The 24,070-nt window shown below is 43.8% G+C and overlaps 1 protein-coding gene across 1 annotated transcript; it reads right to left on the bottom strand.

Annotated features, from left to right (window-relative positions):
- Positions 1-586: 586 nt before the first annotated feature.
- Positions 587-2,351, bottom strand: LOC131243054 (defensin-like protein). The gene is made up of 2 exons (XM_058242118.1): positions 2,192-2,351; positions 587-914 (listed from the first exon to the last, which is right to left on the bottom strand). The coding sequence occupies exons 1-2, from the start codon at positions 2,337-2,339 to the stop codon at positions 745-747; spliced, it is 318 nt and encodes a 105-aa protein (XP_058098101.1). The 5' UTR covers positions 2,340-2,351; the 3' UTR covers positions 587-744.
- Between the last annotated feature and the right edge of the window lie 21,719 nt (positions 2,352-24,070).

A 24,070-nucleotide genomic window follows, 5' to 3' on the forward strand; every position in this document is an offset into this window, starting at 1 on the left:
CAACACATATCATTGTATTAAAGTAAATATAGTGATACAATAAACAATTAATAATAACCCACGGATGATATCCCAAAACAATTATATTATTAATTGTATCGGGATATCATCCGTGGGTTATACACCCAGTAGATTAGTAGTTTGATGACACACATGTTACACATGTAACTCTGGAAAGGATTTTAAATATAATACAAGCTTTCACCTTGGATTTGAAACCCCCTCTTTGAGGAGATTTGAAACTCCCCGTTATGTATAGTGCCAAACACACTAGACGATTCCCATCGAATGCCCCCAAATCCATGGTGCAAAACGGCACCTTAGCATATTTGGATCCACCATTTATATAAATTGTAATTGTTAATCTAACAAAATGGAAACAGGTAAATTATAATTTCCTCAGCATTTGGGCTTCAAATTACAATCACGCTATGTATTAGAGAAATCTTGAATGATAAATGATCAGAATTTGAAGGTTGCTTCTCTGTTATGTAATGAATACCCATAATTCAAAGAAATGTTCACAACTGGAATTTGCTTGTAATCCAAACGAAACGATGATATCATAAAACTTAGAAAAAAACCATGGATAAACAACTCTCAATAAGATTTTTCAAACTACACACGGATTACATTTAAGTAATTAGATAATATTCAAAGTTCAAACTAAGAACTAGCAGGTCCCTGCTTTATTATCAGCACACCAACATTAAAGAAGATTATGGAAGTGTTGATGTATCACCACTAACAATGTTTAGTGCAAAAGCATCGGCGGCGCAAACCACGGCATATTCCTCCTGAGAATCCCTCGGTCTGGCAAACGGCCGCACAGTTGCTACCCCTCACACATGGGCCCTTGAATCGGTGGCTCTGAGACTCACACGTCCGTGCCTCTACCATGCTTGGTCCCATCTCTTTTAACAAATTCCAAATACCAAAATATAATCAAGATGGTTAGGAAATTAACAAGCATAATCATGATTTAATGGAATTTTTATTGCAAATTTCGAAATATTTTTGAATTTTTTTCAGCTCATATATGTGTGTGTTTGTGTGAAATCGTAATGTTATTTTAATTTCGAGTTGGAGTGGACCACCAATGCTGGTATCCACGTGGCATCTCTCCAAGCGCATTTTGGTTAATGCATTTCATCCGAAGAATCGTATGGCCGAAAGAAGAGAAATCGTCTACAGTGGTATGGATGTCCCAATATCTGCTATTTGGCGTCTAGACCATCCACACAGTGACCCATCGGATCAACGGTTCAGATCACGACATAACAAGCATGGAGCTGCATGGAACTCCTATGTAGCATCACAGCTACTACCTCGTTCCCACCTTCGGAAGGAACGTGTGATAGATCTAGGCCATTCGTTAGGTAGCGCACTCGGGGAACATTTCTGTGTATCAGAAATCGGGAGCTGTGCAGAATCCGACCCAATCCGAACCAATGGCTTGGATCGGTGCGGATCGAGTAAGACCACTCAGATCCGATCGTACATTGGATCAAGTTCGGATTGTGGTCCATCCGGACCGATCCAATCCGGAATCCGAATGAACCCTGACCCCTCTTCCTCTACCCCGAAAGAGGCGCCACACCCACCTATCTCTACTCCTTTCTCTCCCGATTTCCCTCCTCTCCATCCTTTTCTTGAAAAATCGGAACGAGTGGTGTTGGACCCAATCCGGTCCGACTCGACCCGATGCCCACCTCTGCAGTCATCAAACGGACTACACATATACGTTCAATCTGGACCGTCGGAATCTGCTCATTTTCCTCGTACATGTGTGATCTGTCTCTGATCAGAGTACCAATATCATTTCAAGTCCAGAGCATGTTCTCAGTCTGCGCTGCTTGACGAATGGTCAAGGTCTCTCACATGCATGAGTGGGAACGCGGCCCTACATAATAGCTGTAATGAGGGGCCACGCGTTCTATTAGAAGTCGAAACCTCTCATAGAAAATGGGACCGTTGATCAGCTCCGGCCTATAGTGATACCCGAAAATTCTCAACAGACCCGATAACGAACTCGGGCCAGACCGACGTTAAGGGGGGCAGAGTATTCCCAGCCAGATGTAGATCCATTTGGGTGGCCCAGCCTATTTTCTTCCCTATACGAAAATGCTTGTACGTGTGAAAGCATGCAAAGAGATGAGATGATGCAAGAAGAGAGAGAAGGGAAGAGAACCAGTGGTCATGATAAGCAGCAAGAGCACCAAAATAACTGGAAACACACGCGTGGCACGCTCCATTTTCAGAGAGAGACGGAAAGAGAGGATGCGAGGATGGGAAGGGAGCTTGGTCTTTATATAGTGGTGTGGCCACAGTTTCCACATTGAAACACGGATTCAGAGGATTAGATGTTACAAACACCTTATCCTTACTATGTGGGGGCCATATTTATATTGTGTTGTATATCCACGCCGTTCATTCGTGTCTTCCACTCATTTTAAGTTGTTATCCAAAAAAGCAGATCCAAATCTCCGGTGGACTATACTACAAAAAAAAAGTGGTGAATTAACGTTAAAAAAACTTTTTGTAGGCCACAGAAGTTTTGTATGAAGCTGATCTTTTATCTTTTCCCTTTATTCAGGTCTTTTTGACCTTATCAATGGGTTGGATGGAAAATAAACATAACGTATCTGCTTAAATGGGACCTAGGAAGTTTTTAACGGTGGTAGTTCAATCAACACTTTTTTACTTTGGTATGGTGCATACGAGACTTGTATCTACTTAATTTTTTATACTACCTCCTAAGATGGCTGGGGAAATGGATGTACGGCGTCGTTGTACATCACATCATCAAGGTGGGCCCCACGGTAAGGGTAACACCCCAGGTAACAGCTTAGTGGGTGTTACCCTTATCGTGGGGCCCACCTTGATGATTATTTGTATATCCAATCGGTCCATCCGTTTATCTAGCCCATTTAAGGATGGAGTCCCAAAAATTAAGCAGATCCAGATTTCAGGTGGACCACACCACAGGAAACAGTGGTTATTGAGTGCTTTACCTTTAAAATTTTCCAAATGGCCTATCGTAAGGTTTATTGGCAATCTAGCCTTTGGAAAATGTCTGGATACAGGAAATTACAAGTATCAGCTTGATGCAAAACTTTTGCAGCCCACAAAAAAGTTTTTAATGGTCATTCATCACTTTTTTTAGTGTTATAGTCCCCTTGAAACTTGGATCTTCTTGAGGTTTGGGATCTCGTCCTAAAATGAGAGGTAAAAACACATGAACCGGTTGGATATACAACAAATAAATTAAGGTGGGCCCACATATTAGGGTAACACCCACGGGTTATGGCTAATCTGCTCTCGTGTTACCCAGGTGTCGCGCTTCGAAAAACGCACGGACGCGGATTACATACTACCCCCGCTCGTCCCTAGCTCCGAACGGGCAGTTCTGTGGGCAGGTCCACCGTGATGTATCTATACATCCAAACCGTCTATCCCTTTTCTCATATTATTTTAAGGCATCAAAACAAAAGGGAGCTAGATCCAACGATGAAGCGGACCACACCATATAATAAGCTTGGTTTCATTAAAATAGACAAATCATTAAATATCAGTCGCATTAAATGCAAGAATCATCTCCGGTGTGGTCCATTTGATCGTTGGATTTGCCTTATTTTTGTTTTGATGCCTTAAAATAATCCAAGCAAAAGGATAGATGATTTGGATGTACAAATACATCATAGTGGGCCCGCCCATAGAATTGCCCGTTTGGAGCTAGGGACGGGCGAGGGTAGTACGCAATCCGCGTCCCACACCCAACCTTCGGCATTGATGAAATGACGGGCACATATTACGTACTTCCCCTACTCATGCAGAGCTCGGGACGAGCTATACATGTACCCCATTAATTAGTGGATAGCGATTACGTTAAAAGGCAGAGGACACGTAAGCAAACAGAGGTGTTAGCCCATACGTCTCCTCTTTTTCCCTTTTTTTACTTTTTTTTCCACGCGAATTCTTTGCCAAAGCCTTTCACCTGGGAACCCAAATGAGACCCATTGTGATGTTTGTGAGAAATCTTCCCCATCCATCAGTTTTGTGATTTCATTTTAGGACATGATGCCAAAAATAAACCGTATCCAATGCTCCAATGAGCCGTAATAAAGGAAAAGATGGTTAGGAAAACTCCTACCGTTAAAACCTCCCTGGGTTTGATAGTAATGTTTATATGCCATCTATATCATTAACAACATAACTATGACAGTAATGTTTATATGCCATGTATATCATTAACAACATAACTACAATTGGATGAGCTGAAAACAAAAATATTAACATGATTCAAAACTTTCATGGCCTTATGAATATTTCAACTGTGTACATTTAATTATCATGTTTTTGGTCCACTTGAGCATTAGATACAGTTCATTTTTGACATCATGCCTTAAAATGAAATCACAAAACTGATGGAAGGGAATGATTTCTCATAAACAACACAATGGTTCCATCTAAGTTCAAGGCAAAAGGCCTTGGCAACAAATGCGTGTGTAAAAAAAAGGTTTAAAAAAATAGAAAAATATAAGATGTTCGGAGTAACGCATCCGTTCGCTTACGCATCCTCCGATATTACCGCTCCTCAATTATTGGGTGCATGCATACGTCCCGAGCTCTGCACGGGCTGAGGTAGTACCTCATCCGCGCCATGAAATGACTGAAATGACAGCGTGGCATTTGATTGCAAACTTTTCAGACGGCCGAGTACGTACTCAGCCAAGCAGCTGAGAAAATAAAAAACCAAAAAAAAAAAAAAAAAAAGCCGCAGGCCAAGCCAGTCAAATCCCATACGGTCATTTCACCACAGTCGAATTTCGTACTTGATTTCCACGTACCAGTGGGGCTAATGGTTCACTGATCAAAACCGTTGATATTGTGGGCACTATTATGGATGGACCATGCACCAAAACTCCTCCCATTTTGAAGAATCCCGGACCCTCGGTAGGTGGTCAGTAGATCGATGGTCGAGATAAAAAGAAGCCGAACCGACAGACAGAGTGCGTCTTTTCTGTAAAGCAAAGGGCCCACCAAAGAACTAGCACTGTACCACTGAAATTAAATTATGGGCTAAAGGCGCTTTTTATTACAAAGCTGGCTGAGGATTTTAAAAGTTGGAAAAGTTGAGATCCGAAAGGGCACACCTCTTCACTAGGGTGTACGCGTGCAAAACGTTTGTCCGAATCATGGATTTCACCATGGATGAACTTAGGTTGAAAGTGAGACTGATCGGATAATCCTAACCGTCCATTGAGTAAAAATTTGAAGGGCTGAACTTCTTTTTTAGCTGCACTAATTAAAACATGGTGGTGATTCTCTAACCATACACATGGCATAGTTTTACGGTAATCTAGACCGTCCGTTTCGCAACAACTATGAATGGAACATAACCCAACAATGACACACGAAGATGATAGTAACCATCTGATTTTTCTCGCTTTGATTTGGACCACTCATTATATTATTTTTAACCATGCAATTGATGGACATTAATTGGATGGCTAGGATTGCTTGATCAGGGTGATTTTAAACATACGCTGCATCCACAAAGTGACCCACAATTTGGATGGCCTGGATAGCTGTAAATCATTGCTCCATGTGAAGAGAATAGTCCCTGCCACTATCGAAATGGTGGTGAGCTAACATTGGGGCCTAAACAAAATCGTGAGGGGCTGCACAATTGGAGAACTCAGACGATGGATTATCTAATCAGAATACTTTTGCGGATACGCTCCAGATTCGCATGTATCAGTTAGTGTGCCATCTGCGGTGGATTCACAAATTTACCAAAAGGGATTTTTACCGCGAATCTTTTCGGGAACATCTTACCCAATAATGCGTCGATGAATAGAGACATGTGATTTTTTGAGAATCGAAGTACGAACAAGTCTTCGTACAAAACTTTCTTTAAAAAATGAGTAAAATCCAAGACTTGTCAGCCCGCCTGCTATAACATCCACATTCAGCACATGCAACCCACCATGGAGATTACACTTGAATCATCGGATGAGCAACACTTGAATTTGAATGTTGTGAATGATGTTACTGCCAAAATCTTGATTGCCCTCGGCTTGAATATCAAAATTTCGAGTTGCCTCTGAATCTTGAACCTGCACAACCATAGTGAACAAAGGAGACCTTGACTTAAATAGGAGACCCTCTAATGCCTAAGTTAGATCAAGGAAATCTGGATCTAAGTCGAATTATAGAGGGGGAATGCAAGATATTACGTACTTGTTTCCTCCCGCAAGAAGCTATTTATAACCCCTCGCTTAAGATGGGCATACTCGCATAACTCGGCGCATCTTGGGGCATTTGCCACATCCTGCGGGTGATTCAACTACCCAATCTTGTGGTCGTGCGGACGTGGGCAGTTGAGTAATCGTCACCAATCGTACAGTAATGGGACATACATGGTTCTCCTCATTAGTGGAATCCGATCTGAGTTCCGAGTAGATCGTTCCGAGCCGACACCTTCGGTTTCGAATCATTCCAGGATTCCACTTTAAATCCCGAGCAGACCGACTTGGCCCCAGATCATTCTACCTAGGGCCTCAAAGCGAAGGCGTAACAGTCATCAAACTGAAAGTCCATCCTTCACCTTTGCTCATAACTCTGAGTTTAATCTTACATCTCAAGTCGGCTCTGAATAGCCTCAGGCCTCGGAGTTGAGACGTCTCTGATCTTCTCATAACAAAAGCCCCCTACTCTCCGAGTTCGGACATGGACTCAGAGAGTAAGCATATGCAGAAAGTCAGTAGCTTCCCCCATTGCGCCCCAACGTGTGCATTCATAATCATGGTTTCCATATCCGAAAAGATACGTATTAGGGATTTTCCATCTGTGGGTTAACCTCAACGGACGCGTGACAGTTAGGATTTCGAATTGTCAGAGTAGTTATGAGGGATCGTCACGCGAGCCAAGAGAGACAACTGGGTGACGCTTCCACTACTCGAAGCTTGTCGCCCGATGCCAGGGGCATGCGGCTTGGCAGTGCTTAGGCCAATGATAGTCAGCCACGTGTCTTCTGTAGTCGATTCGTGACGGTTCGACTGCAGTCATCATGTCACGCCATGAATGCGAGAATCACTTGGGTTATAAAAACCCTAGTGCTCAGAGACACCCTCATTTCTATTTTCTGAGTTCTCGTTACTGTGAGCTTCCTGAGGAGGCGATTTCTGGAGAGCGTGACCAGCAGAGAGAGGCGATTCTGACCGATCAGTAGTTTTTAATAGAAGTGATTTTCGGCGACCGTTCCGGACCACTTCCGATGAGGCCCCCCCTCACTTCAGGGTTACCCTTATTTCATTTCTGTGGAATTTCGATCGACTCGGAGATGGTCCGAGACGACTATGCCTTCAAAGATGATTATGGGTTGGAGAGCTCGGATGATAGAAAAGAGACCTCTGAAGGCCCCCTTGATGCAGTACTCCTCTACCCTACGCCCTAGAGGGGCAAAGAGGCTGGGGCTCGGACGCGCCGCAAGGGCGAGAAAAAGGCCTCCTGAGCTCCCCGAGATTCGATGGGCGAACTGCGGAAATCATCTCAAGAGGATCTGTGCTGGTCGAGTCCCGGATGAAATGGGTCTGATCATAATTCGAGATCCCAGACTCCGTTCGGATATGAGCACCAGAGCCTCTTAACACCGCTAGAGCTCTTGCTAAAGGGGAAGTTGCGATTTTCCTTTACGCGCTACATGTGGACTCCGCCTTCCGATGCATCCCTTCATCTGAGCCCCGACAGCTTATTTGGGACTGGCCCCAGGCCAATTTACTCCCAATGCTTGAAGGATTTTAATATCTTCATACATCATCTGGTGCCAAGTCAAGAACCCGGAACTAACATCGGAAGAGCTGATGAGTTTATACTTGATCAAGCACGATAGTCAGGAGCCATGGTACTACTTCGCGACCCACGGCAGGAAGGGCTCAGGGCTGGTCCTGCAACTTCCATCCTCTAATAAAGATTGGAAAAACAAGTGGTTTTGGGCTTCGGCGGAGTGGGAAGCACCGGCTGTGGAGCTCAGGAACCTGAGGACTCGGGTTCCTACTCGATTTACTCTTCCAGGTCGAATCCCGAACACTCTTTGCAATGCTTCTTTGTTTGTTGTAGTCTGATCAGTGTCTTCATTCCATTTTCGCAGACTTCCCGAAGGGCCAACTTCTCATCACCTCGGATGAAAAGAATCGGGTGTTAAGGCCAGGGCGCATTCGGAAGATCTATGCTCCTGGTTTGTCCTGATTACCGCGGACAACCTTCATTGATCCGGGCTCTGCAAGTCTAAGCTGCTCCCCACTTCATTTAGTAAGTACCCCTTTGCCTTTTACTTTGATGAAACTGAAGATCACACAGCTCAGATATTGATTTGATTTATTATCACGTGCGTAGGTATGGCTAAAGCTTCCAGATCTTGGAAGAGGAAGCCCCCCCCCCCCGTCTATTGAGGAGATGTTAAGTTTTGAACCACAGAAGAAGACAACGAGTCAGAAGAGGCAGGTGACTCATAGCGATGGGGGCCCCTCGGTCCCAATTTCTGTTGCTGCAGCTCTAGCTCCTGTTGTCGTGGCTTTCACTTCTGTTGTTGCAGCTCTAACACACATCGTGGTCAGGGCCGCAGTCGATAATGCTTCAGTTCCGATTCCCCCTTCGGTCATCGCCCCTCATGTCTCTAAAGCGCCTCCACTAGCCCTCGAACCCTGCAAGCCATCCCATCTTCTTCCAAACGGGAGGAGGCCATTTGGATGGCCGACATGATGCTCTCCCCTCCCGAAGTTGTAGATGATCCCAAAGCCGAGGCCCAAGCTTCAACAGGCAGTGAGACTGGGGCAAGGGGAGCGACGGGGTCAACTCAGGTCGGGACCAGTGGGGGCAAACTTCTACCGGGCTATCATTGTCAGGCTTAGTTCGATGGGTTGTGAAGTATGCTCCAAAAGAGGAGATTGCAACCCTCCTCAACAAGTCGGATGAGTCCTTCATAAATGATATAGCCTTTGTCTTCTACAGAGTATTTTTACTAACCTTTCCTGTCTTGATTCCTTTCTCGTCGCATTTGTATGCTTATTTTCTTATTTTGATTCAATCATTCTCGAGGCTCCTGATGACTCGGGAAAGGTTGAGGGAGATCATGCAAAAAGACTGGGAGATATCGGCTCTCAGGGGCGAGGTCGGGATTCTCCAGGACGAGGCCGCGGTCCTCCGAATAGAGAAGGTGGAACTGTACCGACTACTTGATGAAGGAAAGGCGCGAGAGTTGCAGCTTCAAGGGGTCATTAACGACCTTCATTCACGTTGCGCTGCTTCTGCAGCTGCTGACGGGAGCTATGTATCACACGGACTCCTTCGCGAAGGACAATGCTCGACTGGGGGACGAACTGGAGCGGATCAAGATTGAGGCGGTAGAAGAGCTGAGCCGAGTAGTGGCGAAGGTGAAGGAAGCTCAGCGAGCCGAAGATGAAGCCTCCCAGGCGCTGGTGCATTCAAGTCCTCGGAGGAGAGGACCGCCCAGGCCAGCAAGTTCTATAACTATGACTTCAACGCCTGCATAGACGCGGTCTAGGAGCTCTACTGGAATCTTAACCTGGAATCCCTTATGTCCAAGGACGCAGGGAAAAGGCCAGCTGAGGATGTCTCCCCGGGCCCGGCTTCCACCTCTCAGCCTCCTCCGACTGAATAGTTTTTTATATCCCTTCTCTTTTAACTCTTTAAACAATAGCTTCTTGATGGATAATTTTTTAGATAATCTTTTTAATCCTCTAGAGAGTGAATGATATAACATAGTCGATTTTTTGAATGATGATTGCATTGATGATTACTAGATGTTAAGTTGTAGATTGACGAGCCGACTTCTTGGCAAGTCGGCTTATCCTAGAGCTGTCTTCCCATACTTGGGAGACCCCTTGGTTGTTTCATAGAATCTTGTGATGTTAAAATTATAAGGACCGACCCCTTGAGGGGTCAACTCCCTCTCCCACGAATGGCGAGTGGCAATTTTTGTAGATCCGTTGGCATACGACGAACCGACCCCTTTATCAAGAGATCGTATCGTCAATGGGCTTTTCCCCTGAATATGAGGGGATTCCTTGACGAATTTTCATGGGTTGACATACTAACCCCTTCTTTAAGGGATCAGTCCGTTGAGTCAGCCCCTGCCTGTGAGAGGCGACTTTTTCCGTTTGTCGACAAGTCGTTCAAGTAGATTATGTAAAAATAGAGATTTTATTGAAAGCCTCAAAAGGCTAGCCACTCCGAGGTGTACACTTAATGGGGGCCTTCATCAGCTAGTACATCAAAGTAGTAGACTTTCAGGTGCTCGACGTTCCAAGGATGGGGGAGCTGACGCCCTTTGAGATCCTCTAAGTGATATGAGCCTGGCCTGGTCGATCGAACCACGCGGTAGGGCCCCTCCCAATTAGGCCTGAGTACTTTAGCCCCTGGCTCTGCAGTGTTCTGAAAAACTTAGTGGAGGACCAAGTCACTTGGTCGAAATCGTCGAGTCTTGACCTTGGAATTGTAGAATCGTGTCACCTACTGATGCTAAGTAGCAAATCGGAGTCTGGAGACATCTCTAGCCTCCTGAGTAGGTCTAGATTGGCTGCAATCTGCTCGGCGTTCTGATCTTCCTGATAGTTCCTAACTCAAGCTATAGAGAGGCCAATCTTAACTAGCAACATCACTTCCGAACTGTAAGATAGTGAAAATGGAGTTTCCCCAGTAGACGACTGAGTCGTAGTCCTATAGGCCTAAAGGATAAATGGGAGTCCCTCGGCCCAGTTGCCTTTCGCTTTCTCCAACTTTGTTTTGAGATGGTGTTTAATAACTTTTTTTAATGCCTCAACTTGTCCATTGGATTGCGGATGCTGAAGCGAGGAATACGCGTTCGAAATGCCGAGCCCCCGACATATACCTCGGAACTTGTCGTTGTCGAACTGCCTACCGTAATTGGATATGATAGTGCATGGAATTCCGAACTGACAGATGATATTCTTCTAAAAAAAAGTCGATCACCTTTTGCTTCGTGATTCTTGCGATAAGCTTAACCTCTGCCCACTTGGTAAAGTAGTCAACTGCAATAATAATAAACTTAACATATCCTTTCCAGTGGGCAGAGGTCCGATGATGTCGATTCCCCATTAAGCGAACGGCCACGGCCCACTCATGGGGGTCATCTCTTCTGTGGGTTGCCTCGGCACAGCGGCATATCACTGGCACTTGTCGCACTTTTGGACGTAGTTCTTCGAGTCCTCCCTGATGGTCGGCCAGAAATATCCTTGACGGAGTATCTTTAGATCCAGAGCCCGACCATCGGAGTGATTCCCTCAGATGCCTTCATGAATCTCCCGAATCACATAGTCTGCTTCATCGAGTCGGAGACACCTGAGGTAGGGCTGTGAATGCCCCTTCTTATATAAGATCTCATCTAAGACCATATACAATGCAACTCTGACCCTTAGACGTTTTTCCTCCAACTTATCTGTGGGGACCTCACCAGATGTGAGGTATTTGTAAATCGGGTCCATCCAGCTTGGTGTGACTTCTACCGGGTTGATCGTCTCCTGCTCCGTTCGGTCAATGCTCGGATGTTCTATAAACTCCATAGGGATGACCCGAGGAATCTTTCCCTCTGTGGTTGAAGCTAGCCTTGTGAGGGCATCGGCCCAGGAATTCTCTGCCCTCGAAATTTGATTGATAGTGCAACTCCAAAACCTTTCTATCAACTTCCTGGCCTCGACCAAGTAAACTACCATCCTGGTTTCCTTGGCCTCATATTTGGTGGAGATGTGATTCACCACCAGCTAAGAGTCGCATTGTACCTCATAGGACTGAACCCCCAGACTGGCCGCTAGCCTGAGTTCAGCCAATAGGGCCTTATACTCCGCTTCATTATTAGAGGCTTTGAAACTGAGCCTGATTGCATGCTGGATATGCGTAGAGTCAGGTGCGACTAAGACAATCCCTGCCCTGGCGCATTTGGCATTTGACAACCCGTTTATGAAGAGGATCCATCTTGGTTCTGACACTGTATCTTGATTAGTCGGAGGAGCAGGCGAAGGAGCTGACTTTATATCAGCGCTGATGCCCTCTTCTCTCGGAGTAGTAAACTCTGCAATAAAGTCGGCCACAGCTTGGCCCTTAATCGTAGTCCTCAGTCGGAACTGGATATCGAACCCCCCGAGTTCAATCGCTCACTTAGTTAGCCGACTAGACACCTCGGGCCTCTGGAGGACTTGCCTGAGGGGAGAGTCGGTCAAGACAATGACGGAATAGGCCTAGAAGTATGGGCGTAACCATTGCTTTACTCACATAGTACACAGGGTGTTGCTTGCCCTTTACCTCCCCGATTAGCGCGGAGCTGACGGCTGAGGCCGAGATTGCAAGATACAAGAACAAGGACTCGCCTTCTTCAGGCTTGGATAGTAAGGGCGGTGAGCGAGCCCAAATATTTCTTCAACTATTGGAAGGCTTGCTCACATTATGATGTCCACTCGGCCTTCTTATGACTCTTTAATTGTTGAAAGAAGGGGAGGCATTTATCAGTGGCTCTGGATATGAACTGTCCAAGTGCTGGCACTCATCCGATGAGACATTGTATCTCTTTTATAGTGCGAGGCGAGCTTATATTGAGGAGCACCTTGATCTTGTCAGGGTTTACTTCAATACCCCGCTGACTGACCTAAAACCCGAGGAATTTGCTAGAACCGACTCCGAAGGCACACTTTGCGGGGTTCAACTTCATACTGTATTCTCGAAGGATGAAGAAAGTCTCTCCGAGATCTACTAGGTGATCAGACGCCTTAATACTCTTGACGAGCATGTCGTCGACATAAACCTCCATGGTGCGTCCGATCTACTTGGTGAACATCTGATTCACCAATCTCTAATACGTGGTCCCAGCATTTTTCAGGCTGAACAGCATGACTCGGTAACAGTAGAGTCCATTGTCAGTGACGAAGGTAGTCTTCTGCTTATCTGGGGGGTGCATCGCTATCTGGTTGTACCCAGAATAGGCATTCAGGAAGGAGAGCAGTTCATGCCCAGCTGTACTATCTACTAGCTGGTCGATCCGAGGCAAGGGGAAACTATCCTTGGGACAGGCCTTGTTCAGGTCCGAGTAGTCCACACATACACGCCACTTCCTATTTGCTTTCTTGACGAAGATCACATTTGCAATCTAGTCTGAATAGTGTACCTCCTCGATGAAGCCAACACTGAGGAACTTGAAGACCTCGTCGACTATGGTTGTATATCGCTCGGCATCGAACGCTCTCCTCTTCTGTTTCACTAGCCTGTGATCTGAGTCCACATTCAACCTGTGGACTATGACATCGAGAGAGATTCCCCACATGTCCTCATGTGACCATGCGAAGACGTTTCTGTGTTGCTGCAGGAAGGCCAACATCTCAGACCGTTGCTTGAAATTCAATGACGTGTCGAGCTGAACAGTTTTGCTTGGATTTACTTCATCAAGCGGCAAGGCCTCTAAGTCTTTCACGGATGAATCGTTTGTAGGTCCCCTGAGATCGAGGACATTGATGGTGAGGGCCTGCTTCACCAACCCTTTCCTCACTGCTATCGCATAACATTTTCAAGCCTCGCGTTGATTGCCTCGGAGGTAACCTATTCCGCCTTCGGTGAGAAACATCATCATTAGATGGTATGTGGACACGACTGCCCTCATTGGGTTGAGGGAGGGTCTGCCTAAGATGACGTTATGCACTGATGGCAAGTTAACGACAAGGAAATCCACCAGAAGGGTGACTTGATGTTGTCCTTCTCCCACAGTCACAGGGAGGGAGATAGCTCCTTCGGAGATCACTCTTTCTCCGGCAAAGCCATGCAGGGGGTCTTCACAGGTCTGAGGTGTGACCTTGGAATCTCCATTCTTTCAAAGGCCTCCAAGTAGATAACATCAGTCGAGCTCCCGGTGTTGACCAGGATGCGGTACACCTTGTGGTTGGAGCTATGATCATCGTCACCACCAAGGCATCGTCGTGCTGGTGCTGAATTCCTTACGCATCATCTTCCATGAAAGTCAAGCTACAAGGATTGACTTGGAGCTCTTTCTTTGGCCTCTCAGTCATGTGGACATAGTGTTCCGGATCAGACTTCGAGAGTGGGCTTTACGGGCCCTGTTTGAGTCTCCCCCACTAGATGAACCTCAAAAAATGGTACGGATTTCTACTGGCTCCTCTGCAGCTTTACGGGCCCTGTTTTTTACTCTTCTTACCGCTTATGAACTGGGTAAGGAATAATCTGCTGAACTCTACGAAGGAGCCGACCGAATTGGGCTTGAGTTGTCTGTACCAACTTCGAGCAGATCCAGTAAGGGTGATTGAAAAGCCTCTGCACATCATCGCGTCTGTAGCCGTCTGGATTTGCATCCATGAGCGATAGGCCTCAACGTGCTTAAACGGGTCTCCGGTCCTGGAGTACTAGATGACAGAAGGTATTCGGAATCTCTGCAGCATCACCTTGCTCATGATCGCAGAGGTGAAGGGAGGTTCGGTCTCTTTCATCATTGCCTAGACGACGGTAGGGATGGATGGAGGTTGATATTCTTCTGTAGCGTTAGAACCTGATTATTAAGTGCTGCGAACCGTGCCTCCCACAGATCTCTATTTTCAGCTACTGTTTCCCACAGAGCTTCTACTTCAGGGGTTCTCCCCCCTTCCTCCTCTCCAGCTCGTGAAGGAGGTCTATCAGTGCCAAGGCCGAACTAACCGAAGCATTCATCAGAGCCCGAGTCATGGGATTCCGAGCTGGAACTGGGTTTTGGGTCAGAGGGGAGTTCTGGACTGAAGCTGGAGCTCGAGCGGATTGATGTTGTGACCCTTCAAGTCTGCTACTTCGTGGCGTGGACTCAACTTCCACCACCGATCTGAACATTTCCTGGACGGGATGCGGTTGCTGCTCCTGTAGTTGTTTCATTTGATTGATTTCATCACGTAGGGCTTGGATCTTGCTTTGCATGGCTTGATACCTGTTTGGCTGATTATGAGAATGCTGGGATGGTCCTGGAGCTGACTTGGCGTGAAGTAACGAGGAAGACCGAGTCTGATCATTCGACTCCAGCTCCACAATTGCGGATTTCTTGTTTCCTCTTGCCATTGTATTGGAAAATAGGAAACTGACTTTTTGTATCAGTTTCTCACAGACGGTGCCAGAAATGTTACTACCAAAATCTTGACTACCCTCCGCTTGGATTTCAGAACTCCGAGCCGCCTCTAAATCCTGAACTTGCGAAACCACGGTGAACAAAGGAGACCCTGGCCTACCTCCAATGCCTAAGTCAGGTCAAGGGAATCTGGGTCTAAGTTGAATTATAAAGGAGAATGCAAGATATTGCGTACCTGTTTCCTCCCACAAGAAGCTATTTATACCCCCTCGCCTAAGAAGGGCATGTTCGCATAACTTGGCGCATCTTGGGGCATTTGCCACATCCTGCGGGTGATTCAGTTACCCAGTCGTGTGGTCGTGCGGACGTGGACAGTTGAGTAACCGTCACCAATCGTGCAGTAATGGGACACCTCATGGTTCTCCTCATTAGTGGAATCCGATCTGAGTTTCGAGTAGATCGTTCTGAGCCGACACCTTCGGCTTCGGATCATTCCAGGATTTCGCTTTAAATCCTAAGCAGACCAACTTGGCCCCAGTTCATTCTGCCTGGGGCCTCAAAGCAAAGGCGTAACAGTCGTTGAACTGGAAGTCCATCCTTCATCTTTGCTCATAACTCCGAGTTTAATCTTATATCTCAAGTCGGCTTTGAATAGCCTCAGGTCTCGGAGTTGAGACGTCTCTGATCTTCTCATAACAATGTATATTACTATGATATATATATATATAGGCCAACTTTGTGATTGGATCCACAAATTCATAATATTGTTATTTAATTTGGATACAAGGCCACATATGTAATGAAAATGCTTAATTTTAATTATACATGTGGTAGTATATATGTGTTGTTTGATTTGAATCAAATCCAATGCCTTATGACGTTGTGAACGCCCTCGCACATGAGTACATGGGGAATCAATCCCTCACTTTCTTTGTTTTTTTTCATTTGATTTGATTTAAATGTGGGGTTGATTCCAAGATAAAAGTGAGTTTTACTTGGATTCGCTACTGATTAGGATATGACTTCATAATGTACGGTTGGCTAGAACCCATAAAATCACTGAAAGGATGAGAAATCGTAAGATTTCTTAACCTGAGTGACTCTTATATTAGTCAGCACCACAGATCTTGGGTAAATGGCTCAGTTACAGAAAAGGAATGGGTTAGGCACCATTTTCCACCCATGTAATGCAAAATCTTTTACTTAAAGAGAATGTAAAGTTTCTAGGAGGATTTGGCGAAACTTTCAATATTACCGGATTAAGCTATACTATGTGAGGGAGGAGCACTTGGATAGACAGAATAAATAAAAGTCAAAAAGCAGTATCAAGATAAAGAGTTAATCCATACTAGACTGGGTACTAGGACCCTGGGTAGGCGAAATACTAAAAAAGCAAAGGCAATAGAAAAGATGTGTGAAAATATTGTTGGTATTCAGGGTATGTATGGAGTAGAATATGGCTTGATTCGATATGTGAGAAGAAAAAGAAAAAAAAAACCTCACCCTTTTATGTAAAAATGGATGGTCGGATGTACTAATTTTTTTACCTTACTCATTGACTTCTATGTCTTCCTTGACTTTTGACTTTGACTGATAAGAGAATATGTTAGGAGGGGGTTTTTTAGAGACGATGGAGGGCCGAACACATATAACTTGTAGAGTAGTGAGGATGTGTCGTAACCAAAATGGATATCAGAGTTAAACTGAGCCTTTCTCATGGCAATGATTGAGCTCATGGCCTCTTCCATCTTCTTAGTTCTCCTCCCCTCTTTAAGGTTCACAAGGAGCTCTTTAAATAGGCGTTGATGCCTTACCAGGTGCTAATCACAATGAGCTTTTTAACACTTAGAAATGGCCACACATGGACTGGTTTTACATAGAACCAGTTTTTCTAGGCCAATTCTACGTGAAACCAATCCTAAACAGACAGGTTCAACTATAAATAGACTTTCAGGGCTTGCTCATGGGTGCTCTTGAAACTGTACTCCCTCGTTACTTCGACACCTGCATGTTCTGGCAATGATTGATCCAACCTAATGGCTGTCTTTAAGGCTTGTCCCTATCGTATGGGTTCTTTGATTGACACTTAACTGAAGTCTACGAGTAGGATTGAATCTCGCCTAAGGTGGGAGACCAGTCCTAGAAACGGTCCATGCAAGATCATTATCACCCAGAAATGGTCCCTATAGGACCATGGGGTATCTACATACCTTAGGTGTTGAGATAAATGAATTAAGTCTAGAACTATGAAGATTGGCTCTATTCAACCACCGATTGGCAAAGTGATAAGATGATTTACGAAGGGTAATGTTAGTCCTTTAAATGAATTCCTTTTGCCTTGGAAACAATGACTTTTTTATAACAATGATAGCTCAATCTCATTTCTCAATAGAAGCAATGTAAAAATAGAGAACAATGAAAAGAATATTACATGTCAATTTTATTAATATGAATATAGATGAAGTACAATCGAAAAATTAAGTAAAGAAAGAAAAATAAATTACCAATGGTAATTCAAGTTGGTGAAATGGTAATGGTATTAACGGTCTTTTAAACCTTGATGATCATGAGACAGTTGTGAGAAATTTAGACAGTCGTGGGTTTTAATCAACAGGTTATGACCGGAGAATCCTTAAGTAAGGACTTAAGAACTTGGGAATTCAACAACAAAGTCATGGATATTTAACCTAAAACTAAGCTGTTTTTACATAACGATGCATTTGACAAAAGTGAAAAACTAAACTTTAAAAAAAAAATAATATAAAAAGAAAAAGGCTAAACAATTTGGTCTTGTTGTAACATAGTGCTGAATAGAAGCAGATGAGTTTGAACTAAGCTAATTGAGATAGGTGTCCGTAAGGGATGAAAGATAGGCAACTTTGGGATGAAAAGGATGGGTAGCATTAAGCTAGGAAAAAAGTTATGTTAGTTATGTTGGTGAGAGGCCTACAGCTCTTCATTCTATATTGCTTTTATAAAGTTGAGAGAGGTAGTGGCCTTGCATATGACCTGTCTAGTCTTGTAATGTGTAAATGAAACTTTGCTAAAGAGTTGTTATTATTGGACTCTTGCTTTAAGAGAGTTGTTATACAGTAGAACTCTTGCTTTGTTAAAGTGTTGTTATTCATGGACTCTTGTTTTGAGAGAGTTGATTTTGTCTAATATTTAATACTTTGTAAATGGTTACTTTTATTGGTCTCTAGCATTTAATGCTTCTCAACACAAGTATATTTATAGCCTCTTGGCATTGACATTAATCTTAACCACATGGTGTACATGACTGCCACGTGGCATTTTCCTTGCCATATGATCAAGCCAGGTGTAAACACATACCACATGGACCTAACAATTTTAGATTATCCACTTTGTAAATAAAAAAGATGGATTTTCCCGTATAGTTGCTTGTCTTTTTAGCTACAGATTGAAAACCTCATGCATTTAAACTATTTCTTAAAATCCACTTATAATTTTCTTTGTTACACATTAAACTAAATACTATTAATTACCTATATAAATAAGTTTTTGTACTTTTTTATTGATAAAACAACCTTCCTTTATACCATACTAATCTTTCATTGGTAGCATGCCTCCTTTTAACCCCAACCATAAGTGGGTTCACTCGAGCCTTCAATCTACCTCCTTTTAACATCACTGTGGACTCATTGTCGCCACTGCTTCCTTTAGTGTGGTCCACTTGAGCCTTCAATCTACCTCCTTTTTGGGCTCATAGCCTAAAATGATCTTTAAAAATGAATGGACGACTTGGATAAAATACATATATCATGGTAGGCCCCATAGAGCCCCTAACAGGATCATTTATCTAGCTAAGTCCTTGTGGGGGTAATACTTAATCCACATGACGACAAAGAAATATGATGTTCTCAAACAAGAAATATCTTACTAAAATGATATTTCTTAAATGAGAAATGTTCCTATACAATATTGTAGGTTAGATTTCACATGCAATATTTTTATTTTTTTGTTGACATATCAAGTTGGTAGAAAATCTGAGACATGAAAATGGAGAGATGTACCATAAAGATCATCGGTAGAAAGATTGATGCAATTCATTCATTAGGTAGGCGACACAAGTACATTAAGTGATTATCATATGTTCATTAATTTTTTACGGCACATCCTTTTCGATGAATGTGTTTACACCTATCCTAGCGCGTCCACGTTGCCCAATTAATGAGATGCCTTCATGTATCGGCACTACGTATGAATGATGAAAAAAATCTTACTCACACCTTGATGATATTTTTCAATCCCACTTCTTTTGGCGACACATCACCTGCCAAAAGCAAAATGGCTCAAAGTGGTACATATGTTTGTGGTCGAAAAAAGTGAGACACTATAAGAAGGACATGTAGCCATCACAGGGTAGGGCATATAGTTGAGCAGCGTGCTCAACAAGCTTATAAAGACTCTCTAAGATTGGAAATATATCATAATCTAGATATACTTGACAAGACCGTCTTACACAATCATGTTTAAATGAGAAACTTTTGAAAGATGATCAATGTTTTCATGGCGAAAAAGGATCTGAGTCTGATTAGGATACGATATCGTAATCTTTAAGGACAAAATGTGGACCGATAAGGAACCTAATATAGTTGCCACCCTCGTAGTCTATATAAGAAGTGCCTGACGAAGAGGTTGAGGCATACACTGAGCCATCACACAACCTCTATCACAACGCAACACTGTCTTATCTTAATTTTAGTTTTAGTTTTAGTTCATCCGCTTCTGTCAAGCCTTGTTACAAAAAGTCTGAAGCTTAGCATAGCTTAGATCACTGCTATCCAATGCCATCTCTGTATTATGCTTAGAAGTGCTGTGAATATCCACGACCTTCGTCATCGGATTTGATCAACCAAGTCCGTACTTAGAAGATCACATCGGATATATCCTGTCGGTCATTACCTCTATTGTTTGTTTGCATAGACGATCGTAAGTATTTATCTATTATTTTTTTATGCTTATTTTATATTTTTTATTGATTGTACCGATCTTCATTTTAATCAATAAAATCAATAATCAACCTTTATTTTTAATTCTAATAGTCCATCATTGCATCACCAAAAAACCCGAGAACTGTAACCATAGTTGAAAGAAAAGTCTTTAATTAAAGTAAAAAAAGATTCCGTTCAAAAGAATTTACTTACTTTTAAATCGCTTAATTTCTGTACATTGATGACTGGACAATAAGGTCAACCATCGTAGGTTTAATTTTAGGTTAATTTGATATCTAGGATTGCAAGCATCCAATCAAACTCAGTTAAATACGACTCTGACAAGCTTAGAACTTGTTGGAATATTTGGTTGAATCAAATAGACTATTTAAAAATAAGAACCAAAAAGAAAAAAGAAATTAAATTTAAGATAGAAGACTTATATTTTTGAGTCAAGGCGTGACGTGAGTCACTCGGCTTGAAATAGAATTTTCTCCCCTTGGACAGCGTCCCAAGTGCAACAAGTTTCTAGAGCAATCGACCTCTAGGATAAAATGACTATGACCCGGTCCCAACGGTGCACTCATTGTACGCAGGCTCGAACCACTTGAATTTTAACCCGAAAGTGCTGAGTTAACTCAGCAACGAATTCAACAACAACAAAAATTCATAAAACAAAATAAAGAGAATTTTATAAGAGGAGAAAGAAATTTTCATTATTTTCAAAAATGAATTGACAGTCTTTATATAGACTTTGAAGTGGTGCATTAAGCACCCTTTCGAAAGGGTTTGATCCGTTTGGTTTAAACCTAATGGGTGCGACTAGCCAAACAGTCACCTCTCTGCTTTAAAACGAAAAGGCGTAAGTACGAGTACACTCTCGCATAAATAAAGTCCTTAGGGTACCCATGCACACACCCACGCGAGCATGCCCGCACCTACGCACGCGGACTCGGCTCGGTTCAGAGCGCACGCACGTGTGGTCAATGACATAGATTAAAGCTATTGGCATAGCCCCTGTCATGCCCCAAACTCGGAAACCGGGCTCATAAAATTTCCCACCACCGAATCCAGTGCCGACAGCATCCATAGTACCCCATTCTGGTTCCCAGCGTCCATATGCCAGATTTCAATCTTGGGCTCCTACAAGGAGGATTTTCCAACGTACATTTAACTCGTGATAATCATAACCACAATTTTACCCAAATCACAAAGGCAACATCATCATCACATATCCACTAATATAAACATTTGAATACAGTGCTGAAACGGAAATACATATGACAAAATCAAAGTTCTAGAGGTCTGCTGCATTCTCCAAGCTCAACGCTGCTACAACCTAACGCCACCGCACGCATCTATCGTGCATAAGCTTATAGAAAGTTTAGTGGGTGGTGAAAGTGTGTGCACAAGGTAAGTGCTAAGTAAGCAATATCAAAGTAATTAGAGTAAGCGGAAATACTGATAAGCCCATAAATCATACAATATCAGAAATACTGGCAAGATCATAAATCATACGATATCAGAGAAATGCGAAAACATGCTGATAGGCCCATAAATACCATCAGCCTTATCCACGCTATGCAATGCAAAAATATAATAAAAATAATATCATATACTAATGAAGCAATGTAGATTAGCTACGCAATGCGGGGACAGTAAGCCAAATATCAGATGCCAATGATGCGATGTAATGCAATATGCGGTGTGAATGAAATGACAAAGCTGGAGTGAAGTCGGGATGATAGTACGTAGTATCGCAGGCTATGAGGTCCATCACAAGAGACTTCTATCCAAACCAGTCCCATACCTAAATTTGGATAGCCAGACTCAATGTAGTAGACTCTTGATCTCAGGTTAGTCGCGCGCCCAATCGAAATCCTTGCCATTACGAAGGTACACAACAATTAGTTGTACACCACCAACCCGAGTGGATAGTGAATGAATAAATGAATGAATATGCAACTCCTACTCGATAAGTCCACATATCAGTACGGTTTCTCTCGGGGATCATCACCGAGGTCTAGTACACTCTACATGCAAATTGTCGCCCATTGACGCGCGACCATGCAAGTTGAAGAGACCTCACCATCCGCCTGACCAGTAATCAGCCAATATCTACCCGGCACGTCGATAGCGGACCCATTTAGGAGCTGATCAAACTTAGCCTAACAATGCCCCCTACTCTCAGGCGGGTAAAGCCACACCCCCTCCTAACCGACCATGACACAGTGGGAGACGCGGCTTCCTGGTATTCGGCCCCCATGCGCTCATATATATCCACTCGGTCTTGACGTTAGGGCGTCTCTTGGCCACGGAGGTTTAGGAATTTTCACCCAAGGACATCTATGATGCCCATATGCTAGAACCAAACATTTCCGGTGTCCCATCTGGCAATCGACGATATGCCTGTGGAGGCTATGGCCCTGAAATCGCTAGGGCGTACTGTAGTCACAACACACAATGAAAGATGCATGAGTCATACAATCCAGTCATGCATCAATCACGCGTATACCGTGCGCTCATGTGAGATAACCTTCGCCTATCAGGGAGTCTCATAACAACCTGCCCAATAACATATGCAATGGTCAAGCACATCTCATAACAAACATGTAGATGATGCGTATGGGTATGTATCATAATGCTATGCTGTCACATACTCATAATCGGTATTAATAACCAGCATCAATAATAGGCCTTGACAATGTGGACATTTAACCAACATTGTCCCCAAGGAATGGCCCACATAGAGCCTAACATATAGTGGACTCATGGCCTCGCACAAGGGCCTAATATACAACACCATGGGCCTTACTCAAGAGCTTAATACATATCACGATGGGCTTCTCACATGGGCCTAATATACATCACAATGGGCTTCATCGCCTGGCCCTCAAATGCATCAAAATGGGCCTCATACTATCATAATGCGCCGCGTCACATGGGCTGCATCACATGGGCCTATATACATTGGATGGGCCACGTCCTATGGGTCCTGGATACATCACAATGGGCCACAACCCTTGGGCCCCAAACACATCACAATGGGCCTCTCACATGGGTCCATTATGCATCACATCAAGGTGGGCCTCAATGGATGGCCATAAATACATCACATTGGGCCTCATATACATCAAGTGGGCTGCATCACATGGGCCTCATATACATCACAATGGGCCTATATTAGGTCTCGACAATTGGAATTGACCTCGACAAACGGAATCGGCCTCGATAATCAGAATCGACGTATACAATCGGAATCGGCCTCGACAATCGGAATCGAAATCGGCCTCAACAATCAGAATCAGTCTCGACAATCGGAATCGGCCTCAACAATTAAAATCGAAATCGGCCTCGACAATTAGAATCAGTTTTGACAATTAGAATCGGCCTCGACAAGAAGAATCGGAATAGGCCTCGACAATCGGCCTCGACAATCATAATCAGTTTCGACATACGGAATTGGCATCGGCCTCGACAATCGGAATCAGAATTGGCCTCGACAATCGGAATTGAAATCGGAATCGGCCTTGACAATCGGCCTCAATAATTAGAATCGGCAATCGATCTTGACGCAAGGTGGGGTCCATAGAGGGTCGACCGATGATGGACCAAGCAATATTAATGGGGCCCATTCGTTTGGGTTAACCCACTAGAGAATGATGAAAATGGGCCTAATCGGGCCTAAGGGGAGGTCACAATGTGGACATTTAACCATCATTGCCCATCAATGCAGACATCTAACCATCATTGCTCTCAAGGAGTGGCCCACATAAGGGATTCATACACAATGTAATGGTCATATATACATCACATTGGGCCTCACTCATAGGCCCCCTCATATATCACGTTGGGCTTCATACAAGGGCCTCAAACGTATCACAATGGGCCACACCCATGAGCCTCAAATAGATCACAATGGGCCTTGAATACATCATATGGGCCACGCATCATGGGCCTAATACATATCACAATGGGCCTTACTCATAGG

Source organism: Magnolia sinica, chromosome 4, assembly GCF_029962835.1.
Source record: "Magnolia sinica isolate HGM2019 chromosome 4, MsV1, whole genome shotgun sequence".
Classification (NCBI taxonomy): Eukaryota; Viridiplantae; Streptophyta; class Magnoliopsida; order Magnoliales; family Magnoliaceae; genus Magnolia; species Magnolia sinica.

What these genes read in the sequence shown, in the direction of transcription:
- LOC131243054 (XM_058242118.1), bottom strand. Translation starts at nt 2,339, where the DNA reads ATGTGGAAACTGTGGCCACACCACTATATAAAGACCAAGCTCCCTTCC. An exon ending in GCTGCTTATCATGACCACTG is followed by an intron (nt 915 to 2,191) that starts GTTCTCTTCCCT and finishes ATTTGTTAAAAG; the next exon opens with AGATGGGACCAAGCATGGTA.